Raw genomic sequence first — 20,608 nt, forward strand, 5'->3', positions numbered from 1 at the left:
AAGGGATAATCTACTACATGTAATATAGTAGAAGTTGCCTAAAGACTGCCTTCTTCAAAGAAACCAGCACAAGGGCACTTGCTGACCACTTTGTGATAACAGAGAAATAGATAAGGGCACCAGAGAAATATCTCAATACTGTTGTAAGTATTATTCCCAGATTTTAAGCGCAAAAAAAGTCCACAAACTATGTTTATTACTAGCAATACTGTTGTAAGTATTATTCCCAAAGAGACTTATAGTCTTTAACACACGTAAATAAATTTCTCCTTGCTTTGAACGGGCGGATTTAAGTGATCTTAGTACCAATATAGTAAATAAATGATGATTTATAACACTACAACAAGGGTATAAGATGCAGAAAGGGGAAAAACAATCCCAAAATCATCAAGGAGTACTTATATCCACATGTAACAACCTCTACAATAGTCAACAGCCTCAAAAACCAGTCAAATCCGCCCAAAGAACCCTAAAAACCATATGATGACGCAATGTAATGATCTTGTTACTAACACTACACAAAATGTCATCTTTACCAGGCGGTAAAGAAAACTACTGACATAGAAAAGGCCTGAGGCAACAGGAAGAGAGCTAAAAATCTGAAAAAATATGCACCTTGTTCCTAGATGTTGGGGCGTCATGACGAGTATTTTTTTGTATTTTACACACAGATATTGGTTAATGTACTAACAATAAAGGCTGAGAATCATCAAAAACCCACCTGTAACAATACCTGAAATTTGGCCCTTGACTTTGAAGACAGGATTTTGGAATCTTCAAACATCAATAACTTTTGCAGTTCTGAATTAAATCACTCGATTTGAAGTGCATTAAAAAGGTGAGCCTTTCCTCTACATTTTTTGTTGAGACATCACATCTGTAGCTGGTATAAAAAAGATCCTACAGAGCTATTCATGCAGAACTGTTTGAACATATGTAGAGTGTTTAAATGACTAGATAGCACCTTACTAACATTATGAAGTGTGAAGGAGAATAGTTCAGCTTTTGAATGAACCAAAAATCGAGTTATTTGGAGCAGAATTGCAAAAGTTATTGAAGTTTTTAGACCACAAAATATTGTCTTCATACTCATGACCCAAATTTCAGGTATTGTTACATGTGAGTTTTTGATGATTTTCAGCGTTTATTGTTAGTACATAAACCAATATCTGCGTGTAAAATACAAAAAAATACTCATCATGACGCCCCAACATCTAGGAACAAGGTGCATATTTTTTCAGATTTTTAGCTCTCTTCCTGTTGCCTCAGGACTTTTCTATGTCAGTAGTTTTCTTTACCGCTGGGTAAAGATTACATTTGGTGTAGTGTAATGTATGATGTAATTTTCACAGCCAAAAGTGATCAATGACACAATTATTTAATGTACAGCACTTCTTATGATGAATACAGGTGATTTTTTTCTTGTAAACTAGCTGCAAACCAATTTTTGAGATTACAACTGGGCAATCAGGCCGACGAGATCAGGGGGGATCTCTATCTGAACTCTTTGTTGTAGCGCTTTTGAGGGCCTCAGGCCTCTGGATAAAGCGTCGGCCTCGTCATCGGCCTACACGACCCTGACCAGGTTGATGTTACAGTCCAAGCGGACTAGCTCCTTTTGAATCACCTTCCAGGCCTTGTTGACCCAGTAATCTGAGGACTTGTTGTTACGGTGTAGAACTTATAACCCAACAAGGGTTATACAGAGCTGGAAGAGGATAATCTACTAATATAAGGACTAGTAGAAGTTGTCTAAAGACTGCTCTTCTAAAACAACACAATCAGAAAAGACTCTGTTGTATTGAGTACTGATAAGGCACCAGAGAAATGTATTTTCACACATATTTTAACTTCAAAAGCACGCTTTGTATTAATATCAACACTGCTATAGTGTTATTCCCAATTGATAACTAAAGAAAATAAGCAATATCTGTTTGATATTATCCCCAATAAGTCTTTATGACTATAAAACTAAAGTAAATTTCTCTTTATAGCTGTAATAAAGGGCGTATTTAAGTGACCAGGTACTATTAAAATAAGTTTATGATGATAAACAAAATAATAATGGCGTAAATGATAAAGAAAAAAGGGGAACAACAGTCCCAAAACCCTCTCAAAGTATATATAACAATGTACTAGAACTTTTACAATGGTCAACAACCTCAAAACCAATCAAATCCGCCCAAAATTCCCTAAAAAACCTATGATGACGCAATGTAATGATTTTGTTACTAATAAATGGTGCAATTTTCACAGCTAAAATTGATCAATGACGCAATAATATGATGTACAGCACTTCTTATGATGAATACAGGTGAATTTTTCCTTGTAAACTAGCTGAAAACCAATTTTTGAGATTACAAATTTTTTCAGATGTGCTCCAATTTTTGATTACTAAAGTGCATCTTGTAGCCCACGTGTTACTGATCATTTCTGACACCTACATGACCTACTTCTGATGAGTGATGAGTGAGATATTGAGTTGTGAAGTTAAGGTTTTGAGCATTACATGTTGACTTGTGACTGTAAATTCGAGATTCACACCAATTCTTTATTTGCCTTATAACTTTTTTCATACACCTCCGCTACTATTGATTTAAAGTTTGTACATTATGTAATCCACTCTTCTGCGTTGAATGAGCCATCTACCAACCTATTCTGACGTCATTTGACATATGTAATTAGCTGAAAACCTCCATTTTCCACGAATTTCACCCATTTTCTCCACTTTTCACAGCTGCTACTCTCTTTTTCTTGCTCATGTAATATGACATCATCCTCTATAACCTTAAAAATCCCGTAAAATCCTCTTGGCAACCTTAAATTCCATCACTACCACTATTACACAACCAAACTACACGTGTACCTCTTGTTTACCAACTTCGAAAAAGTGCCTTTTTCCTAATAACTTTTGTTTCTCCTTATCAACCTTCAAGATTAAAATTGTCATAGTATAATATAATGTTGTTCTTTCATATTCTAACCTCATAATACCCATAACTTTATTTTTACTAACCTAAAAACCATTTTCCAACCTATGTACCTATATTTTCGAATTTTTCTTATGTTTTTCTTTTCTTTCTTTTTGTAATGAGTTTGTAAGTAAACTTTAATGATCTTAATGTATAATGTGAAATAAAATGATGTAATGTTGACCTAATGACCAATACATAAGCCTACAAGAGCTTCAATTGATCAAAACCTCCATTTTGAATTTTCTTTCCTGCTGAATCCTGCTAATAAACTGGTAAACTGGTAATTGTGAATTTTTTAATTGATCCCATAAATTGATCACCACAACGGGCGACACCATCCGTTGTCGTGTTGTCTGTCAAGCAGGACAGGGACAACCCTGCGACGCTCATGATTGACTTGGCCATCAGCAACCCCAGTCTTACGGCGACTGTTTCCGCCCAGGCGATTGATTGCTTGGGTTGGTCCAGAAGAGTTTGCCAGCTTCAGATGGGGTCCAATTTCGGATTACTATAGTTCATCTTGTAGCCCTCGTGATACTGATCATTTATCACACCCATATGTCCTACTTCTGATGAGTGATGAGTAAGATATTGAGCTGTGAAGTTAAGGTTTCTGGTGTCACATGTTGACTTGTGACTGTAAATTCAAGATTCACACCAATTTCTTATTTCCCTTATGACTTTTTTCATACACCTCCCCTGCTAGTGATTTAAATTTTGTGCATTATGTAATCCACTGCTCTGCGTTGAATGAGCTATCTACTATCACAATCTGACGTCATTTGACATATGTAATTATTAGCTGAAAACCTCCATTTTTGTTACTTTTCACAGCTGCTACTCCTTCTTTCCTTGCTCATGTAATATGACATCATCTTCTATAACCTTAAAAATCCCGGAAAATCCTCTTGGCAACCTTAAATCTTGCTACTACCACCTTTACATTTGTAATTCACATGTCTAACCCTTGTTTACCATCCTTGAAAAAGTACCTTTCCCCTAATAACTTCTGTTTGTCCTTATCAACCTTCAAGATTAAAATTGTTACAGTATAATATAACATTGTTCTTTCATATTCTAACCTCATAAAACCCATAACCCTGATATTACTACCCTAAAAACCATTTTCCAACCTATATACCTATATTTTCAATTTTTTTTTATCTTTTTCTTTTCTTTCTGTTTTTAATAACTTTGTAAGTAAACTATAATGATCTTAAGAATATATGTGAAATATTATGACATAATCTTGACTCAATAACTATACATAAGCCTATAAGAGCTTCAATGGATCCGAAAACCCCCATTTCAAATTTCCTGCTACACTGAAGTTTTCTATTAACTTGGTAAAGTAATAATGATTTATTTTTTTGATTGATCCCATAAATAGATCACCACACCGGTTTCTTTTGAAATTAAAGAATTGATTCACTTTTCATCACATCTTTCCACATTGGTGCCTCATCCTTGTTGTTTAACGCATTTTGAAGACTTACGTCAATTGCAAGGTTCACTTCTAGTTCTTCCCCGTCTTCATTGATAACTTGATTGGATTTTTGACGAGTTGTTTTCAGTATGCTGGGGGAATCAATCTTTGAAGATATATCCTTAGGTGCTTTATCTTCAAACGGAATGTAGACATGATGAGATTTTTTAGTAGAAGAAGATGAAGTGATTTTGGATGGTGGAATCAATGGATGAGCCATTGGAGAGGAGTCCAAAGGTATTTCTGGGATACCTGATGAGGTAGCGGTAATTTTCTTTGGTGGCTTATGATTTACAACAAAGTTTTCAGATTTGTAAGTGGTCTTTCAATTGGGTAGAGTTTCAACAGGTTTCTTTACAACGGACTTGGAAGTGTAGGGAAAGTTTAATAGGGAAGGCAAATAATCCCTGCTTATGATGATGTGGCGATTTTTCATGTTCAAAAATCTTCCTGCATTGGAGAAGGGTTCATATTTGAGAAATAACATAGGCGTGGAGGGCGGCTGGACTTTTGAATCTTGTTGTTGTCAAACAAGTACTTTCAAACTGTCAAACAAATACTTTCAAACCAAACGGAATCAACTTGGTAAGTTTACACAGTGGTTCTATCAACACCCAAACCCCGCCGCAGCCCGGCAGATTTTGGGTCCACGCAGGCAGCGGCGCGATTGACCCCAGTTTTAAGGGGACCTCACCGCAGCGCTGCCGCAGTGAGAAAAAATCTCAAGGGGACCGCGGCGCACTCCAGACGATTGCAGCGCGCCACAGACTGGGGTTTTTTCACTGAATTTGAAAAAAACAAGATTAACGCCAAAAAAAATCTAGCTCGCAAGCAATGTACCACCGTAATCACTTGATCTACAATTACAATTTCTTCAAATGATGCTAAATGTGCTATCACTGGATTAGAACCATACATGGAAAAGTGGTAAGTAAATCTTCTTCTGATTCCTTTCATTTCATCTTCCAATAAACAAACTGAATCTCTTTCTATGTATCTCAAAATCCTTGTTTGTTTCAAAACCTTTATCTGTTCAGTACAAACTTACCAAATCCTAACTCTGAATCCATCAAAGTTTTGAAAGAAATGATTTCTGAAACAAATGAAACTGATTGGACTCAACTTTTTGAAACTCAACAAACCAAAATCAAATTAATGTCAGAAATGTTATCAAATTCATACGAGCTTGGATTATTTGACTTCTTATGTGATGTAATCAAACCTAAAAGGATTTCAGAATAGAATACAAACCTTAAGTTGAATAAGAAGATTGAAATTAGGATTGGATCTGCTTTTGATAGTTTAGAGAAAATGAAACTTAATGGTGAAGAACCTTTTGACATGGTAAGCTAGAATAAACTTCTCTTTATGAAATCAATAGTCATGTTGTGTCTTTCAACTGATTTCAGTTCTTTGTTGGACTTTTATTTACTTTGTTAAAGATCTTACTTGATGCAGATAAACCTTAATATTCAAAATACTTCAATCAAATCATAATTCATAAATTATTATTCAAAGAAGGGTTTTTATTAATCAATAATAAAATCTATAAAGCCCCTACATATTCACCATTTCAATCAAATTTAATAAATGATTCATTGAAATTGAATGTCAGTGAAGATTTGAATTTGATCAAAAGCCAAATTATAAGTGATTTGAATCAAGAGATTTTGGATCGTTCTGAAGTTGATGTGTTTATGTTGCCTTTAAGAGATGGATTAAATTTGATCAAATGGAAAGAGGTTTAAAGGATAAATCAGTTTGGGCTACTTATATGAGGACAAACAGCGCCCCTGGGTTCCCCCTGGGGTACCGTCAATGGGGCCGCGGCGGGTTGGACCTCAGTAAAAACTGGGCCCCGGTGTGAGTTTATCCCAGTGAACCTTCAGTAGACTGCGGGTGCAGCGGGACCCCCGCGCTGCCGCAGTGCTGGCCCAGTTTTCTGTGGCGGTGTTTGGGTGTTAGTTCTATGCTTAGATTTAAATCACTGAGTACACTAACTGGTGATATCCAGTTTAAAGTTTTTGAAGGTAATATGTTGATTAGTTGAGACGCATATTGAGCTGCTTTGTCCCAGAAATTTATGGGTACCGAGGATTGCTCCAAGATGCATCTCATTTTGACAAGCAAGGTTTGATTGAACCTTTCAGACAAAGCGTTAGTTTCCAGTGAGTTGGCTGGACCTTGCTTGATGGAGATTCCCAACTTTGCAAATTTGTTTGTTAGGAAAGTTGAAGTGAATTTGCCTCCTCAGTCGGAATGAAAATAGGATGGATTGGATCCTGTTTTGGATTGGATTTCAGCAACATAATGCAAAATTTGATTTGCCAATTCAGATTTCTTTTTAAGTAAATAAATTCTGTTGAACCGTGAAAAATCATCGATCAGAACTAGAACATATTTGAATCCTTGACCGGTTACTGGAGTGATTTGAAGGAGATCCGAGTGAATTTTTTTGAGGGGACGAGAAGCACTAGGGATCATATTGGAGTGAGGAGAATTCTTGATTTTGCACCAAAGACAAATCAGACAACCAGAGCTGTCTGTTGCTGCAGATGGTTTAATGTCATTTAAAGCAAGAATTTTTTTTAAATAGACATCAGACGGATGACCAAGAATGACATGCCAATCTTTGGGCTCGGCAAGATTGATTTCCTGGGTCATATTAAGTGAGGAAGAGTTTCTTGAGACGTAAAGATCACCATCTTGACAGAATTGAAAGATGATTTTGTCGCCGAGTTGGACTTGTACTTTCCGATGAGAATGAATGATATTCATTCCATGGAGAATGAATGATATTCATTCCATGATCTTCCAGCTGAGTAGTTGAAATGAGGTTTCTGGGCCCATTCTCAGAATAGTAGACTGGGTGGATAATTACTCCGACAAAATTGAGCTTTCCAACATGTGAGATTGCGACAGATCCGCCATAGGTGTTTAGAGATTTAGAGATTGGAATTGGATCAATTAATAGGTCGAGGTTATTGATGGTGGATTTTGTGGCACCTGAATTGTAGACGAGTTGAAGTTTTTCATTACCGAGATAGTTGACACTGTTGGTGAGCATGAATCCAGTGTCTTTGACACTTTCTTCATGTGGATCATTCACATGATCAGCTTGTTCATTGTTGGAATCAGAAGATTGAATGTGATGGGCTTCCAGCGGCTTTTGCTGAGAGAGATGTTGAGCAACGACTCTTGCAACTTTTTTGTTGATGGAACCACAGTTTTTTACAAAAGGTTTCTTCGTAGTAACAATAGGGCAGTTCAAGTTTGAGACCGCAAGCAGGTGAATTTCACCGAGCAATCATGATTTTTAAGGCGCGAGCATGCCTAAAAAGCCTGCTCGATTTGCTCAAAGTGTTGTAAATATAAGTTTCAACGTCTTTCCATGACAGGCACAGAGAGATTCAACTGCCTTCCTCTTTCTCTTTGCTGCCTTTTCTTTTTTTCTAAGATGCTTGATCATGGGTCGTCCAGTTGGTAAAAAGGATCAGACCCATAACTCAACCCGCTGTTGAGTCTTGCTCTGTGTTATTGTTTCCATCTCTCCATCTTCGAATAACCATCATAACCATCATCTGAACCACCTCAATGCCCCGAGTATCACAGCGCGCCAAGACTATACGAGAACTCACCGACATGTGCATCTTTGCGCATGCGGACATGCAGATATCTTTACCTATCATTGATGGCAATGACGCCGACGATCTTCCCACTGATGGGACTTTATTTTTCCCTGATGATCCGGAAGATGCAGAGCTATATGACCTACTATTTGATGAAGAAGAGGACTGGGCCAATCATCTCACCTTGATTTCAACTACCAGATACTTGGAGCCACGTTTCCAAGCACCTCTTGCCAGTCCTTTCAACTTGAAGGACATGTTGCGCGATCGACGTACCGATTTTCGACAAGCAATGCGGACTTCTCCTGAAGGCTTCGCCGCACTACTTGCTATGATCAAAAACCACCCAGTCTTCTTTTCCACGAGTCGAAATCCACCGCCTCCTGTAGAACACCAATTAGCCATCACCTTGGAACGTTTGGGAAGCAACGGAAACGGTGCCTCGGTTGGAAGATTTGCTCGGAATTACAAGGTTGGACGTGGAACGGTGATTAACTGCACTCGTCGGGTCATTGAAGCCATCTTAGACAAAGGAAGGACTTACCTGAAATGGCCCAACTCGGAACAACGTCAAGGAATCTCTCATGTACTTGCTCAAGACGGCTTTCCGGCATGTGTGGGGTTTGTGGATGGGACCACAATTCCCTTGTTTCAAAGGCCAGGGTTAGATGGCGAGACATTCTTTGATCGAAAACATAACTACTCGCTCAATCTTCAAGTCATCTGCGATTGTGATCGGAGAATAACTTATGTTTATGGTGGCTGGCCAGGTTCGTGCTGTGATAGCACTGTTTTCAACAAGTCAGACATTGCTACGAATCCCAATAAGTATTTTGACAAAGGTGTGTACATTTTCGCCAAATTGAACTGTTGAGATAATTTCTAACTAATCCAACTTTTTGATATCATCCAGGGGAATACCTGATTGCAGACTCGGCCTATACTCCAACAGAAACAGTTGTCCCTTCTTACAAAGGACAGGCTGCCGAAGTCGATAGAAATCGGCAATTCAACTGGTGTGTTGCTAAAGCTTGAATTCGTAATGAACATTCAATTGACGTATGTAAACTTCGCTGGGCTTCACTTCAATGCCTACGGCTAGCTTTGAACAAGCGGGAGGATATGGATCATGTATTGAGATGGATTAGATGTTGTGTCATTCTCAACAATATGTTGGCAGACTTTGGCAACGCCTGGAGTGATATTGAAATGGAAGTGATGCTGGCTGAAGTAGGTGCACCAGCAGTTTCAAACATTATGGCCATGGATGACCACTTAGACGTGAGTGCGGTGGAGCGCGGAAAAATGATGAGAGAGATGGTACGGGATCATGCAGTGGCTTACAATTGGGAAAGTGGTGGTCTCCCGATTGTGGATTTATAAGTTATTTATTTAGTCATATTTTTGCACCTTTTATTTGTCTTCATTGTTCTTACAAGAGGATGACCTTGTTTTCTTTGATCATTTGTGTGAAATGTTTATTTTTGGTCTTTTGTTGGTTTATGCTTTGACACATTTTACCTTTCTTTTTGTGGTCTCTTTTTTGTTTTCAACTTGTTGAGCTTGGCTCAAATAGAAGGACTTCATGTTTAGTTCGACAAAGGTAAGATTACATTTGGATCACACGCATATCACGTCGACGTCGACATGAGAGCACTGCTCTCGATTGACGTCGACGTGAACAGATTTTCTTCAATCAAAGTCGACGTGAGAAGCTCTTCTCTGTCGATGTCAACAAGGATTGTATATTTGGTTTGACCAAATACATTTCAATCGCACGCAAAGAAAGATCTCTCTCAAACATAAGAAGGGACAAGATATTTTTATGTATTTTCATATTTAACTCTACAACAGAGTGTACCAAAAGTGAAAATGAAAAAGGAAACATTTTTTTGAAGTTTAATTTAGTTTTTCAGAGTGAAAGGAAAAGAAACAATACTCTATGAAAGCAAAATACATATTCCATTTGATCCTATGCTGGAGAGAATAAGGGTTTTTCTCTGTCACAACAATGATAAAAATCCTGGTTCTGTGTAGATTGCAAGAATTTTTGGAAGTGTTCATGTTTGGATGATGTTTTGCACAATGTTTTGCATGATGTGGAAGTGTTGATGTGGAAATGTTGGACTTGACTGAATCGAACGAGCCGAGTGTTTGATTTCAGAAATGGAAAGTGGAGAGGTGAAGTGGTTTGACTGAATCGAACAAGCCCAATGTGTTTGATTGGAGAATTGGGAAGTGGTTTGATTGGTTTTGTGAATTAATTGAGCCGAGTGTTTGATTGGAGAAATGGGAATTTGATACTTGATGATTTGGTCGGCTAAGTGGTTTGATTGGTTTTGAGCTTGCTACACATGTTGCTTGATTGTATTACTGATTCTGAGTGAGATAGAAGAACAAGATCGAATTGAAACAAAGATTGAAGGCTACTAAGGCTACCAGTTACTGAAGATCGAAAAGTTCGAAAAGATCAAAAAGTTCAAAAAGTTGCTGATTCTGAGTGAGATAGAAGAACAAGATCGAATTGAAACAAAGATTGAAGGCTACTAAGGCTACCAGTTACTGAAGATTGAAAAGTTCGAAAAGTTCGAAAAGTTGCTGATTCTGAGTGAGATAGAAGAACGAGATCGAATTGAAACAAAGACAAAGATTGAAGGCTACTAAGGCTACCATTTACTGAAGAGCGAAAAGTTGCTGGTTCTGAGTGAGATAGAAGAGCAAGATTTGAGAAGGCTGGTCTGAGGGATGAATCAAAAAGCTAGACTGAAGATTACAAATGGATAGATAAAAATTGATGATTTGAAGGATACTGAATTGAAGGGTCAAAGTCAGGAAGGGCTTCAAAACACAGAAAGAATAAGATAGAAGGGAATAAATACTACACACCTGTTATATCATTCATCTTTTGGAAAGATGACATTGAGATAATCTCGCACCTCTTCTGCTGACTTGCCACCAAGCGCCAAATCCTTTGCAACTTTACTTCTCTCGCGTGCTTCTTCCATTTTCTTCGTAGCCACAGCCAAAGTCTTAGCTTCATTACGTTCATTATAATATTGCTCTCTTTCCCAGTCCAACCTAGATGTCTCAATATTGGTCTTCTCAGCGGTCAAACGGGCTTTGGCTTCGACCTTCTTCTCTTCAAATGAATGTTGCCAATCACTGTTGCCCTTCAGGATGGTCATCTTGGCATCGTTCCCACTCTGGACGGCTTGTGCGACTGGATGCTTATGCTCTTTGATGCGGACGTTCGAAGGGTCTATTGAGGGTAAGGGATCCAACGGGCGACCTGCTAAAGTGCCTCGATAAGGCACTACAGCCATAGTTCCCTCGGCTTCACCTTCCGAGTCGTCTAAGGCACGCTCAGCAGATGTAAGTCTGTCCTTGCGGACCGCTGGTGTAGCCCGTTTACGTTTGGGACGGCTAACGCTGGTCGAAGTGGAGGCTCCAGATGCTGTATTCAAGGTTGAGGCTTTAGATGCCTTGGTCGAAGTCAAGGCTTTAGATGCCTTAGTCAAGGCCATAGTTCCCTTGGCTTCACCTTCTGAGTCGTCTAAGGCACGCTCAGCAGATGTAAGTCTGTCCTTGCGGACCGCTGGTGTAGCCCGTTTACGAGTGGGACGGCTAACGCTGGTCAAAGTGGAGGCTGCAGATGCCTTAGTCAAGGCGCTAGATGACTTGGTCGAAGTCGAGGCTCCAGATGTCTTGCTGACCGGTTTGATATTGACGTTCTGAGACTTTGGAGTCGCTCGAATCCGTGAATTGAGAGGGGGAGTTAAAATGGGAGGCAGGTAGTCACTGGTACTATTGATGCGGCGCTTGAAGTTCGATAGCTCTTGATCAGATTCAGAGTCGGAGATGACAATTTCTTTGGCACCAAGTAAAGGAATTTGAGGCTTGACGTCTAAGTTTTCATCCTCTCCTAAATCCACAAATTTTCCACCTTCTCCTAATTCTTCATCTCCTAATTCTTCATCTTCTTCTAATCCTTCTTCTTCTTCTAATCCTTCATCTTCTCCTAATCCCTCATCTTCTCCTAATTCTTCATCTTCTCCATCCTCAATCAAACCACTATCCATCACACCAAAAGGGTTGACGTTCGCCTTGTCCTTGAAAATCGTATCCATCTTTGAATACATAGGGCATAACATCTCAAGTTTATCTTCTGGTTTGATTCCACGCTTACATTCCTCATCAGTCACCCCAAAACCGGTCCCTCAAGCTCTACGCTTTGTCGCCATGTATTTGCCTTTGTATCGGATGATTCGCAGCTGGAGTACACGTCCAGTGAGTCGCATCGCAGTAGTGTTATGGCGCCGATTGTAGTGGTTGTTGATTTGACTGGCTAGGTTGTTGCACAACTCCTTTGCACCCTGTCCAACAATTTTGGTCTTACTCCCACCACCGAAAATCGCGTTCCGGAAGTTGGGACGACTCAAATGATCAACAATCTCTTCCCAGTCCACCATATCGAAATGTGGGTTGATGTAACCTAGTTTACGCGGGGCTTTCGAGCTAGGTGCTCCTGAAGACGGAGGCAGCTGGGATAGGAGTTTACGGCGAGCTTTCTTTGCTACACTGGAATTTTGAGCAGGTTGAGATGCTGATGCTTGGACCGGCTGACCACAAGCACGAGCTTTGCTGGCATTAAGTGATCGGCGAACTTCTGCGGCCGTAGGCTTGCCTTTGCCCGTGCATCCACTAGCAATAAGATCTTCTGCAACCTGGGCATCAGTTCTGCAAGGTATGCGGGTAGTCTAAAACGGTTGTTTGGTGTTAGCCATCATTGTTGGACAGGAGAATAAACTTGGACCAATCTAAACTCACTTGATCTTGCATTGCGTCCAAAAATAGCTTTGAGTTGAATGAAAATAGCTGTCCGATCGGAATGAGTGAGTGAACTGATGAAAGTCAAAATTGATTGATTGATTAGGCTAATCGGATAAGGGCTTGATTTAGATTTGGATCAAAAGAAATGAATGAAATCGGATAAGATCTTGAGGTCAAAAGCTTGATTTCGATTTGAATATGATGAATCAATATGAATGAGATCGGATAAGATCTTGAGGTCAAAAGCTTGATTTTGATTTGAATATGATGAATCGATATGAATGAAATCGGATAAGATCTTGAGGTTGAAAGCTTGATTTTGATTTGAATATGATGAATCGATATGAATGAAATCGGATAAGATCTTGAGGTCGAAAGCTTGATTTTGATTTGAATATGATCAAAAGAAATGAATGAAATCGGATAAGATCTTGAGGTCGAAAGCTTGATTTTGATTTGAATATGATGAATCGATATGAATGAAATCGGATAAGATCTTGAGGTTGAGGTGAATCAAAAGAATTTGAATACGATGAATCAAAAGAAATGGAATCAGATAAGATCTTGAGGTTGAGGTGAATCAAAAGAATTTGAATATGATGAATCAAAAGAAATGAAATCAGATAAGATCTTGAGTTAAAAGGTTGATTTTGATTTGAATCAGGGAGGAGGATAGGAGCTTGAGTTGAGAGCTTGAATGAAATTGAATGAAATTGGTTGAAATTGGTTGAGTGATGGATGAGACGGATGAGAGAAGTTGAGGATGAGAGATGGATGAGAGAAGTTGAGGATGAGAGATGGATGAGAAAGGGTGATCGAGGAAAAAGGGTGATTGAACAGGTGAGAAACGGTGAGAAAGGGTGATCAAACCGGTGATCAAGCGGGTGACAGCAGGGCAGAGCATGTGAAAGGTGGTGAAACCTAAGGTACAGTGATTTTGTTTTTTTTTTGCACCTCTGTCCTCTTACCACCGGCTTTCACCGGTTTTTTTGCGTTTGAGCCAGAAGTTGTAAAAAATTATAGGACAAGTTATAATTTTTAAGTCAGCGAACCACCTCGAGTGATGGCTCGGAGGTCTTAAAATTAAGGTTTTTTTAAGGACAACAATCATGTTGTAAAACGTAAAACTTGTCTTAAAAAACAAACTTGAACTGCCCTAATACTTTTGGGGTTGAAAGAAGGAGGTTTAGATTGATAGGTGGGGGGGTTGAATTTGTCACTTTTCTTGCCTTTCACGTTCAAAAAATTAACAACATCCTGTTCTTGAGAATCACAGTGATTATGTTCCATAATCATTTTGTTGTAACAGGTTTCGAAGTCAAACGGTTTGAGGTCCCAGCAGTTTAGAATCAGAGGAGTGAGACCTTCATTGTTGTTGAAGCTTAGAAGAAAGAAAATGGCGGCCAGTTCAGTTGAGATAGTAGTATTGGAAGGTTTAGTAGAGGCGAGTGATGCTGAGATGGAAGTGTATGCTCCAGAGAAAAGATCACAATGCTCTTGGATAGAGCCTCCAGGGATGTATCAAATGGACATCCAATGTTGGACCTTCATCCCAATCATCAAGATTGAGGACACGCCGCAAGGTTTGCTAAAGCAGTGTAAGTGTCAAAGAAACTTTTGCTGTTCTTGAGAAGAATTGCACAAAGTTTGGTCAAAACAGTTTCAAATAGTTTGCTGATAGCCCAAGCATTTTTTTGCTTGAATGCTGGTTTCTCAGAGCTGGTGTCAACCCATTTTTTATCCAGAAGATCATTGTAACCTTTGCTGACTAGAATGTTGTCAAATCAAATTTGCCATTCATGCCAGTTTTTTTGAGTGAGTTTGATGATTTTCACTTTAGTCAAAGTGTGAGTGTCAGAATCGGAAGATGAGTTGTTATCATCATCTGTTTTTTCAACTTGAACCGGCTTAGTCAAAAAAGTTGCTTGTGACATTTTGATCAAAAAGTTCTATAATCTACAAATGTAAAGAAATAAAATATATTTTTTGCCAAGAGGAGTCTGTCGCTACCATATAGTGAACAGGTAGGATCTCTCTTTATTTTGGACAAAAGTATATTTTGAATTTCTTAACAATACAATCATCACTGTAAGCAACCACAACAAAAGAACTTGATAACAGTGAAAATAAAGAGAAAAGTTGTACCTTAGGAAGTCTACATTGAGATGAAGAGTTCAAAATCAGATAAGAGAATCTCAAATGGTAATAATTTATAACAATAAGATCAAAGTTAGAAATTGATTTATACCTTCTTCCTTTGAGATAAAGTCTTGAGTTTGATTTAGATTCAGCTTTATAGTTGAAGGAAGTTGTTGTGTAGTATTGAAATGTTTTTAGAACTAATCAAAAGTTGACACAAAAGAACTTTTAACAATTTGAGAAGGAAAAAGATGAATAAAAAGATAGAAGAATAATAGGGGGTGTCAAGTTCAATTTTTTTACGGTAAAAACCATAAAAAACTTTTCCGTCGTAGTATAAATTTATGCAAAATTTACGAGAATGGGAAAGTTTTATCTATCCCGTTCTTGCATAACCGTAAACAGATAAGTTTACAACATCGCTTTGAAGACTCAAATTTGACTGTTTCACTCTTGGAAAGAGGTGTGCTTGATAGTGGATGCAAGGATAACCTTGCATCCTCTTACCAGCAGTTTTCTCATTACCGTGTGGAAGATCGAGGCGAAAAAGTAAAAAAGCCTTGATCGTGGTTTACAAGCAATGATAAACACTCGGGAAAGTTTTTCTACCGTTAAAACATAAAAACTTTCCCGTCTCATAGTTTTTTTGTTGTAAAAATTCAAACTTGACACCCCTTAATAAGGGGGCTCAAGTCAAGATATTTAGGGACCTTTCTTAAAAAATTGGGGAAAGTTTTTCACGGTACCGTGCTGTAAAAACTTCTCCCAATTTGTAAAAAAGGACCAAAATTTTTTTTTTCAGATCTCCTTCTGAGCAGTAAATTTACGCAAATTTGCTGCTTAAAAAAATTTGGGATGTTGTATGACATTTCCCAATTGCATAAAATTTGCGTAAATTTTATGAAATTGGGAAAAGTTTTTTACGATAAAAGTGGTAAAAAAAATTGACTTGAGCCCCCCTAATATATGATTGTGTAACTTTTGAGTTGAACATTGTATTATCTAAATACTAAAAAGATGGACCACTCACATGAGTTTCGGTCCTTTTTCTTACCCGTCCATCAGTTCCGATTTTGGATTTTGGATTATTTGTGCAGTTCGAGCCCGTCTTTTACGCTACCTAAATTGCTTTTATTGCTTTTCCATTTGCTTTTCAGCATCTTTTCTTATTGTTTTTTGTTCTGGCTGCATACCCAGGAAATCTTTCACCTTTTTTCTTCCTTTTTGTTTAGACTACACACATGTTCTATTGCTGGCTTTGTGTACCAATCCATGTACTCTTCTTTGTGATTTTTTGTGATGACTTTCATCCTCCACACCACGTGGTATCGTAGCAGATGCCGACATCTTGTCCTATTGTTTTTCGTTCCGGCTGCATACCCAGGAATCCTTTCAACTTTTTTTATTACTTTTCGTTCGGACAAAACGGGTGTTCTGCTGATGGCTTTGTGTACCGATGCATAGACTTTTTTTTGTGATTCTTTGTAATGACTTTTATCCCTCTACACCATGTGGGATCATAGCAAATGGTGACTTTTTGTTTCATTACTTGCTCCTGGTGTCATGTCCGTATTCCATGCTTTTGAAAATTTGGGTCTGGATTTAGGATATAAAAGGCCGGTATTACCACGATTAAGAATCATGACACAATCTCACCCAAAGAAGTCAGAAAAAAACTTTCTCAACCCATAGTCATCTATTTCTTAACCTTCAAATTTATAATACACTACTTTCTTCTCTTGGACTCCTGCTGTTATACTTACTTCCGTGACTTAATATCTTGCACTCAAACTGGCAACTTCCAACGCATCTAAATACTAAAAATATATGGACCACTTGCATGAGTTTTGGTCCCGCTTTGTACCCGTCCATCAATTTCAATTCCTGATGTCCGATTCTAATTGCTTTTGAAACCCGTTTAATATTATGCACTTAGCTTTTTGCTTTTTGTTGCAGTTCCCTTCTGCTTTCTGATCTTATCACTTTTGACCCTTTGTTATTGGAACAAAGCATCTCTAGCTTCTGATCTTCAATTGAATTGATAGTTTACTTTACTGACTCGCTGTTCAAACTCACATCCTTATGTGGGTTTTGCTTTACATCTAGGAAGCCATGAAATCTTATAGAAAACTCATCGAGTCATTTTCAAAACTCAAAGAACCCATTCCAAAAGATTAATGCAAATTGCAGCAATTGCTTTATCAAACAATGTGTCATGTAAACTTATCATGAATGATCATCGTGGTGTGATTGACAATTTATAAAAATCTATTGCAATCAATGTGATCTTAATTAAGACTGCTTTACGTTATCAAAAACTGATAGTCACTCAAATCATACAATTATTTAAATCATACATCAATCTGTTTGAATTGGATTCGGCTCATCAACTTTGGTCAAGAGTTCAAAACGATTTTGTCCTTTTGAATCTAATTCATCAAAACCAAAAATTGATTGTAGATTTTCAACATTTAACCAAAATCTTACATTGGTTGATCTTTATAGAAAAGAAAATTTATGAATGTAAAAGTCAAATGAGATTAGATTTAGTAAATCACTATTTTAAAATTTTAGAAAATAAAATTACAATTTGGAATCTAAATGATTCGATTGAAGAAATCTTACCATTAGAATTAGAGAGAATCAAAGCTGAAAGTTTAGCTTGGTTAGGATACCCAAAAGAAGCTGAATGGGTTGCAACGTTAGCCTTTCTTTACTTTTTGTTTTTAGACCAAATCTTCTTTTGCTAAATGATCTGAGTAGCCTTTATATCTCTACGTCTGACAAAGAAGATTCCAATCAGAACATTTCATTCACTTTAATTCATTGATTCTTTTCATCCTTTTTGACAAAAAAGTGGTACAAAGAATCGAGTGAAATACTTGTTATCTCAACAGGATGAAGTTAAAAAGCTTTCAATAGATCAAAATGTTGAAAGTCTTCCTAAGATGACGCCATTGATACGATATCTTTTACTTCGTTTGGGTCAACACCCTTTTGAACAAACGTTTGAGGATCACATCAGAGTGATCTATATTGAAACTTGTTTCAAAGTTGAGTGATAGACGACCAGGCTTTTGAGACTTGAACTCTTTAAACTGATTTTTTTGTTGTGATTGGTTTGAAATAGAAACTTTATAAGATGACCAACGTTCCAGAACTTGAAAGTTATATTCACGAAGTGGTCAAATATACCACCAAGATCTTAAGTTCAAAAGCATTAGTTGACAACATGAATGCAAGAGCTCCAATGATACCGATCAGATTAAAGAAATTCCTCTTGATTGCATATTATAATCTATTTCAATCGATAGACACTTATTCACGTTTGAATGATCAAATTAACTATGCAACCCCCAAAATCTTTACTTCTCAACTCTACATATTTCTCATACTTTCAAACAATCTTTTCTCTCATTTCCATCACTTCTATGGCCTCAAATCTTGGTGGACTGTTTTTCCCTCATTTGTCCTACCCTTCACAGCGCCCGTTGAATGTGACCTCAACACCGAGGTCACATCTACTGTGTAGTTTCTCTCACAAAAACGAGTGTCATTTGTAACATATGTCTCTGAGCCCAACTCAAAGGTGTTCATCTTCTGATTTCCAAGTGCTCAACTATCCTCAGGAACTCCAACCCCATATCCTTGGTTTCCATTGAAGTTTGTGTCCAAAGTTAGGGAAATGTTGCTGTTTCACAACTCCTCATAAAAAAACTTGCCAAACTGTCAGGGTTGATTCCAAAGCTTTTGACTAATTGAATTATGTGTACCAAACTGATTAAGAACACAAAGTGAAATGATTGTCATTATTTTGAGCACTTCTTCAATCATTTCAATTCATTTAATTGTTTTTCACATTCCCATCAACCAAATTATACCTGTTATAGCCATCAACAAAAGATTTAATCCTCTCCTTTCTTATGAAAATTGAAGACATAGGCACATGTAAAGATATTTGACTGGAAATAATGGAAGAAAATATATGGTCATTGATAACAATTGGGCCCTGGATGAGATCAAAGTCATCAGAATTATCCACATTCCATTTCACTTGCATGCCATTGTCAGACCACCCCTATGTGTTGTTTTGAATTGACACTTACTCACACACTTGTGTATTGTATACTCCTTCCACAGCCAAAAGGGGGCAGTCAACCCTTCAAAGGGGGTTCTGACTTTAGTAAAATCCTAGAAAATTAGAATGACAAAACCACCAATCTTAATGGAGTTCTGAATGGTTTCATCAAATTTGTGTAACAAGAGTTTTTCATAAATGGCCCTGACTAATCAAATTTTTGGGCATTTTTAATTGTGGGTAAGGTGTGATTTGAGTTTATGACTTTGAAGCACAACTGACTATAGAATTTTCTTTGGCCAGAAGGAAAAAATCCCTGGACATTATGTTGGTATTTATGTTCTACAGCCATAATTACGCAGTATTTTTATTGTTTTGTATCAACATCACTTGTTTGCCTCCCTGTGAGAATGATTGCTTTGCCTGTTAATATAACAATACAAACTTTGGGAATACTTTTTAATCTTGTCAAAAGTCCCTAAGGCATGCACATAATTGACCGCTGAGGTATTGCGTAGAGGTGATAAGCAACATTGCCTACGTGTTGTTTGGTCTTTTTCAACTTAGGTTACTATGTCAGGTGCTGGCCTTATGAGACTTAAGTTGGTTCACAATTCAACTGTTGCGGGCGCGCCCGCATAGTCTCTAGTAATCTAAAAGGAAACATATCAATGACGTCACAACGTAACAATCGGTCAGCATCTTACAAATTCAGGACAGCACAGCATCAAATCAGGACATAACAACATATGCACAACTCAGTCATAGCATAGTGATTTGGTTAATCATAACAATATGAAAAAATTGGTCTGATAAAACTGGGTCTGAGATTAAATTTTGTCATCTCAGCGGAGCCCAATCACCATATTTCTTACAGTCATTCGAGATTCGCTTGGCCGAATCTCTTTTTTTTTTTTTTTTTTCAATACAGACGAAATTTATAAGCATAATAGCCCTATAGCCAATTGAGGTGCTCTACCGTTGAACCCGGTCAGCAGCCTTGTTGACTCTTGTTTACCACCACCTCAACACCACTCCTTGTTGACTCTTGTTTACCACCACCTCAACACCACTCCAAGCCCTCGACACCACTCGATTCTCTCAACATCAAGTTTTGATATCCATCCAACCTTTTCGATATCCTTCAATTCCTTTTCGAGTTTCGATTCCTTTTCGAGTTTCGATTCCTTTTCAAGTTTTGATCCTTCTCGGTATTTAAAAGCTTCGTATCTGTTCTTCTCGACGATCTCAACATGCCACAACGACCTACAAAACAACAAATGGCTTTGGCAGAGGAGGAAGCAAGAAGAGCATTAGAAATGTAAGCATGAGGAAGCAAGAAGAGCATTAGAAATGTAAGCATCCTCTCTTTTCCTCTGTAATTGATAACCAACTCACCAATCTGTCTTTCTAGTGCGAACAGACAGGCCAGGCGAGCTGGACCTGAAGGCTTCAGTCCCGAGCTTGGCAG

At 38.0% G+C, this 20,608-nt stretch overlaps 1 protein-coding gene across 1 annotated transcript; it reads left to right on the plus strand.

Moving 5' to 3' along the window:
- Window positions 1-17,236: 17,236 nt before the first annotated feature.
- Window positions 17,237-18,391, plus strand: MELLADRAFT_104680 (uncharacterized protein; the record flags this gene model as incomplete). The annotated part of the gene is made up of 5 exons (XM_007407731.1): window positions 17,237-17,276; window positions 17,520-17,760; window positions 17,917-18,112; window positions 18,190-18,282; window positions 18,374-18,391. 5 exons carry the CDS (start codon window positions 17,237-17,239, stop codon window positions 18,389-18,391), a joined length of 588 nt encoding a protein of 195 aa, XP_007407793.1.
- Window positions 18,392-20,608: the final 2,217 nt, after the last annotated feature.

Source organism: Melampsora larici-populina, assembly GCF_000204055.1.
Source record: "Melampsora larici-populina 98AG31 unplaced genomic scaffold MELLAscaffold_10, whole genome shotgun sequence".
NCBI classification, from domain to species: Eukaryota; Fungi; Basidiomycota; class Pucciniomycetes; order Pucciniales; family Melampsoraceae; genus Melampsora; species Melampsora laricis-populina.